At 37.2% G+C, this 6,046-nt stretch overlaps 1 protein-coding gene across 1 annotated transcript in view; it reads left to right on the top strand.

Annotated features, from left to right (window-relative positions):
• Positions 1–6,046, top strand: part of EPS15L1 (epidermal growth factor receptor pathway substrate 15 like 1) — a 53,164-nt gene that overhangs the window by 7,238 nt on the left and 39,880 nt on the right. Inside the window, exons 10-16 of the mRNA XM_029963881.1 lie at positions 541–698; positions 1,143–1,299; positions 2,153–2,215; positions 3,790–3,875; positions 4,261–4,333; positions 4,798–4,959; positions 5,766–5,963. Coding sequence (XP_029819741.1) covers positions 541–698; positions 1,143–1,299; positions 2,153–2,215; positions 3,790–3,875; positions 4,261–4,333; positions 4,798–4,959; positions 5,766–5,963 — 897 coding nt within the window. The remainder of the gene's footprint in view (positions 1–540; positions 699–1,142; positions 1,300–2,152; positions 2,216–3,789; positions 3,876–4,260; positions 4,334–4,797; positions 4,960–5,765; positions 5,964–6,046) is intronic.

Below are 6,046 nucleotides of genomic sequence, written 5' to 3'. Positions count from 1 at the left end.
CCAAAGAAATTTAATACCAAATTTAAGGAATTTAATACCAAAGAAATCATTGGTCAGGCTTGGAAGAATGGAATACCAAAGAAATTTAATTCCCAATTTAAGGAATTTAATGCCAAAGAAACCATTAATCAGACTTGGAAGAACAGAAGAAGAACAAGTGAATTATAATCAGAGTGACCATGAGGTAGCAAATCTTAGGGGGGAATTTTCACTTTACATAGAAAGTGAGACCATGGAAAGGTTTTACTCATGTCTCTAATACCAAAGAAGTCATTAATCTACCCTCTAAATATCCTGTTATTAGCTTGAAGACTTAATATGCCTAATTAGATCTATTTCCAAAGAATTAATGCTGTTCAACTGATGGAGAGCTGTTTATCAGTGTTTTATTCAGATAAAGAGTACAAAATTAAACCATGCAGTGAAGATAGTTATTGTGCAGGATGTTCAGCACACCCAGCTCTGGGTGATGTACCTGCTCAGGGTGTTGATAATAAAGGCTGTTTTTCTCCCTTTGAAATGTCCCCCTCTGCTTTGCAGCCAGCTGTGAACTGGGTGGTGCCAGTGGCTGAAAAAGTGAGATACGATGAGATTTTCTTAAAAACGGACACAGACATGGATGGGTTTGTGAGTGGCCAAGAAGTAAAGGACATTTTTATGCATTCAGGTCTGTCTCAGAATCTCCTAGCACATATATGGTAAGAATTCCCTAGCAGGTGTGTTTTTGTAATTATTTATCCAGCCAGAATTGTGGGCCTAACATTAAAAAAAAACCCCAGAAACAACCCAAAAACCCAACCTTTTCCACATGTCCTGTTACCATCCTGCAATGTGTGGAAAATGAAGGGAGAAATAAATACTCCCTTTGCTTTTCTGGGAGGGGGGGAATAGGTCAGTCTGTGAACTGTGATTGTCTTTTGAAGTTTTAGTGCTTTAAATATTTTCTCAGAGCAACACTGCTCCATTCAGTTAAACATGTCTAATAAAATCCTGCTCTGTTTGTGGAACTCTCACTAGAATAAGCAAGCTCTGCTGAGGATGAATCAAAAGGAAATTACATGTATATGTGTATTTGGGGCTTTTTGGTAGAGGAGAAATAAGATTTTTTTTGTTTATAAGGGGGATCTGTTTTTTTTTACCAGGGCTTTGGCAGACACGAGGCAGATGGGGAAGCTCAGCAAAGACCAGTTTGCACTTGCCATGTATCTCATTCAACAGAAGGTCAGCAAAGGGATTGATCCTCCCCAAGTGTTATCCCCAGATATGATCCCTCCCACAGAGAGGAACACTCCCATCCAGGTAAGTCAGTGATTATTTGTGGATAACTCTGAATTTACGTGCTTTGAAATGGGTTTTAAATAGGAATTTTGTACATTTTTTTTTAAATATCTTGGTAAAGAATTGCCAATATTTTTTTCCTACCTTCTCTTACAAATTTCTTTAACATTTGAAAATAAATGTAAATTTCTAACAACTAAGACTGTAAGTAAAGAAAAATGCAGTAAAATATTCCATAAAATAAACTATTCCATAAAAGGAGTCATAATGCTGAAAAAAGTCTAGCATGAAAAATACTCCTTTGTCATAGAGGAGGGTTTTTTCTTAATTTTTTAAATTTTAAAAATATTTTTATTTTAACAATATATAAATTATCATATAGATGTACATATTTATATATTATCTCTCTCTATAATTTTAACTTTGGGGAACTCATAACAGCAAATATTAAAAGCTGGTTGAGTATCCTGTCCCTGACTGTGATCAGCACCAAATTCCTCTGTAGAAATGTCAAATTTTTTAATGGCTAAGTGAAGAGTGGTGACTTCCTATTTTCTGGGATTCATCCCTTGAATCATGCCAGTCCACACTCCTGCATCCATCACTGCTAACACCACTTGACAGGAGCATCTGAGCCTTTGCTAAACTTTGCTCAACTCTGCTTTATTCCTTTCCTCCACACTATATTTCTGAAAATGAGATGAATAAACACTCTGTCCTGTCAATACCTTCCTCTTTTCTATAAGCTACACTGTATTTTTCTTTACTTTTTTTTTCGCTTTCCCTAACCAGAAACCTTTTGGAGCTCTAAATAACTTAACTGTTGCTGTTGCTGTGGTCCTTTTAAGGTTTCTCCTGTGTCCTTTTCCTGTAGACTCTGTCAGGTTACTTGACCCCTGTAGGAACTGAGATCTCAGCCCTCTCAGAGATGCGGCGTGTGAGTAACTGGGACACCCAAAGGAATGCCCTTTTTTTTGTGTCTGATGCTGCTGACTCCAAAACCTGGTTTTATTTCTCCACCTTTGCCTGTCTCTGCTCTTGAATTCTGTACCACTTGCCCTTGGCATGATGGGGTGTCACAGCAGTGTGAAGGGCCCAGCACTGGCTGCTGACCTGGTGATATTTATTCCCTCAGCAATTGCTCTGCCAGGAAGTTTCTGGGACAGGAACAGTTGAAGTTACTCATGGATTAGTTCTCTGAAATTATGAGCAGTAAATACATCTTTAAGCTTCCCATTATTTCCAACTAATTGTAATTTTTTTCCACCTAATGTGTATTTAGCTGAGCATAACATGAAATAAACTGAGCTTTATTTAGTTGAGCATAACATGAAATAAACTGAGCTTTATTTAGTTGAACATAACATGAAATAAACTGAGCTTAGTGAGCTTAGTTAAGTGGTTCTTATCCTAAGCAATGCAGCAGCTCATTTTAACTTATTTCACAGTCATGTTGGGTGACACCTTCCTGTGACCCTGTCCAGCATTCAGTGCAGGTCTCTCAGCAAATCTCTATCTGGCCTGACAAAATCAAAGTGATATTAGAAGCTTTTGAGTTGCTTCCTTGAAGAATTAGCCTGGATTATTTTTTATTTATGATGACATAATGGCATGTTACAAAAGAAATGATCACCCAAAATGAGGACTTAATTAAATTAAATTTAATTTAATTTTTTAAACTGTATACTCAGCTGTTGTTTCTACAAAAATGTCACCTTTTAGTCTGCTGATTTTGATTTACTGGTTAGGTTCTTGTTTAGTTTTTTATGTTTAATAAAGCCAAGCTTTCTGTGGTTATCACAGCAACCTCGAAGTGAGCGAAGCAAACAAACTGTACTTTCTTCTTTTTAAAATGCTATTTAAAAATTGTAGGTCTCCTGTTTTTTCATGCTAACAGGGAGTTCAGTGCTGCAGTTTTTGCTCAGTTGCAGTGGGTTTTCTTAGAGCAGTCCTTTTTATAGTAATAACCAATTTTGTACCTGGTGCTGAGATCCTTTCTTAATGACTTCTGACAGTGTTATCTGAAAGACAAGGGTGCCCTCTGCATCTTCCCTGAGCTACCCCTGAATGGGTGCAGAAATGACCTGAATAACTGCAGAACTTACCATGAATTTGTGGCAGGGCTCAAGAAGACTGAAATGACAATCTACTGTCCTTGAGTTCCCTGGAAACTTTACTACTGACTGTAGCAGAGCTGGGGTTTAGGTTTTGAATTTGAATTTGAATTCTCCCATAGCCTGCAGTTTATTTGTTCCCATTGTGCATGTCCTCTCACTGCTGTGTGTGTCCCAACTCTCCTGTCTGTTAAACAGCCCCAGAGACAATTCTCCTGTCCCTCAGGTGGAATTGCTTGGCATGTTCCTGCTTGTTGCACAATAATTTGATGTGTCTCACAGCACTTTGCAAAATCATATCATGAGGATTTCATATCCCACCTCTGTCCTCAGCCTTTGGAAAGGAAGAGCTTCTGTTACCACCCAACATTTTAATTGACTGTTTCATTCTTAACAGGACAGTGCAAGTTCTGTTGGATCAGGAGAATTCACAGGAGTGAAGGAGCTGGATGATATTAGCCAAGAAATCGCTCAGCTGCAGAGGTAAAGTTGTGGATTGTTAACAAAATCTTGAGCAATAACCAAACAAGTCTATAGTACTGAGGTGTCAGTTACTTTTGTTTTCTTTTAGCCATTTTAGAGTTTTATTTGTCACTGAAATTGGTGACAGATCTCCCACTGATAACTTACAGTTATGCAAAGCCAACCTGGATTCTACCAGGTGACTTCAGGACATTGATTATGGTCACAGATAATATTTTTCAAAGAATAATTGATACATATAAACCTTTACTCCTTTAAAAAAATAGATGAGAATATGTGCTGGCTTTTTTAGCTACGTGGTATTTCCAGAATAATATTGAATTGATTTTTGTGTGTATTGTATTATTTAACTAATAATAAATACATGTGCTTGTTTATCTGACAGAGAAAAGTATTCACTAGAGCAGGACATTAGGGAAAAAGAAGAATCAATCAGACAGAAAACCAATGAAGTTCAGGTAAAATCTTTGGTTTATCCTTAGTAGCTTCATTTTAATCCAAATAATATATGGGAATTAAGCATTTTTCATGTGTTTATGTTGCTGCTGGGCAAGTCTTCCTTTCTTTCATGGGATTTTCCTCTGACTTACAGAAAGAATTTTATTTTCCTGTTCTCCATCAGAAATGTTTTCATCTGATGCTGATTAATACAAAGATGATATGTGAACAATTTGAAAGTTGTTTTTTTTTAGTGCTTAACTAAGACTGTAATTTAGGAAAACATTATTCAAGAGTATTGGTTTTGATAATCAGGATATAACTCAATGCCACGTGCACTGATTTATTTCCTGCTGTCTCATACAAGTTCCTGCAGAAATAAAACAGCTGCAGGGGCCTAGAAAATCTTTGGGGTTTTGCAAAAGCTGATCATTCCTTGAGGCAGCAGCTAAATGTAAACTCCAAACTGTGGGATTTTCCTCAGGAACTGCAGAATGACTTAGACAGGGAGACAAGTACCTTGCAGGAGCTGGAGGCTCAGAAACAAGATGCCCAGGACAGGCTGGATGAGATGGACCAGCAGAAAGCCAAGCTGAAGGATATGCTCAATGATGTCAGGCAGAAATGCCAGGAAGAAACCCAGGTGGTGAGTGTGTGTTAATTCTGGACATGCCCAACGGTGGTTTTGTCTTCTTGTTGAAGGAAATTCTATTTATTTAATGAAAAAACTTGCTTTCTCTGTTCGTTTTGACCGTAAATAGCAATTTCCACACAAATACAGAGGTCCAAGAAAGGGTTTTGCTCCCCTGAATACCTCTCATTGTGGTGGTTGAGGCAGATGATCTCCAAGGGGCCCTTTCTACAGAAATTGTTGTTGTTCTGAGAATATAGAAAACATTTATTCGACCTAATAAGGCAATTGAAAAGCATCAGAGACAATCCCTGGCAATGGTGCAGGTTTTGAACCTCTGAAGGTCACCAGTGTTGAGTTAAAAGTGGGTTTTCAGGGAGATACAATTGCCAATGGAAATAGCAGGTTACCTTAAGGTAGAAACTCTGTAACACTGTGTGAGAAAGTGTTGAAGAAAGAAGTGTATAAGCAACTCTGTTAATTTAAACTCTTACCATGGTTAAAAATCAACTTCATGCTCCTTGATAAATGTTTGAATGGAAAAGGAACCAGGTTCTGAAAACCTGGTCTAAGAAACACCTGCTAATTACCTGTGTAATTAATGTGGTATTTCTGTGATTTAAAATAGTATTTCTTGGTTTTATTGATTGTGCTTTTATCATGGATTTTGTGCAACATCAGAAGCAGCACAAATTTCTTCATCTTAAGTTCTAACTATTTTCCTTAGCAATTGATAGGTTGCTGTACAACTTCCTGTTATTTATATTATAAATTCGTAATTTAATAAGTTAACATTTATTTCAAATTTCACTTTTTTTCAGATTTCATCACTGAAAATGCAGATTCAATCTCAGGAATCAGATTTAAAATTACAGGAAGATGACCTCAACAGAGCAAAAGCAGAGCTGAACCGCCTGCAGCAGGAAGAGACTCAGCTAGAGCAGAGTATCCAGGCTGGAAAAGTGCAGCTTGAAACAATAATCAAATCTTTAAAATCAACACAAGAAGAAATAAACCAGGTATTCACTGTGGTTTATACAATTCTTGAAAGGCTGGGTTGAACATCACCTGGAAGGATTTATTTTTAGAAGAGAAAACAAGT

The sequence above is a fragment of the Manacus vitellinus genome, unplaced genomic scaffold (genome assembly GCF_001715985.3).
Source record: "Manacus vitellinus isolate BGI_N305 unplaced genomic scaffold, ASM171598v3 scaffold_64_pilon, whole genome shotgun sequence".
Lineage (NCBI taxonomy): Eukaryota > Metazoa > Chordata > Aves > Passeriformes > Pipridae > Manacus > Manacus vitellinus.
The sequence above is the reverse complement of the archived record's forward strand: the minus strand, read 5'-3'. Positions and strand labels throughout refer to the sequence as shown.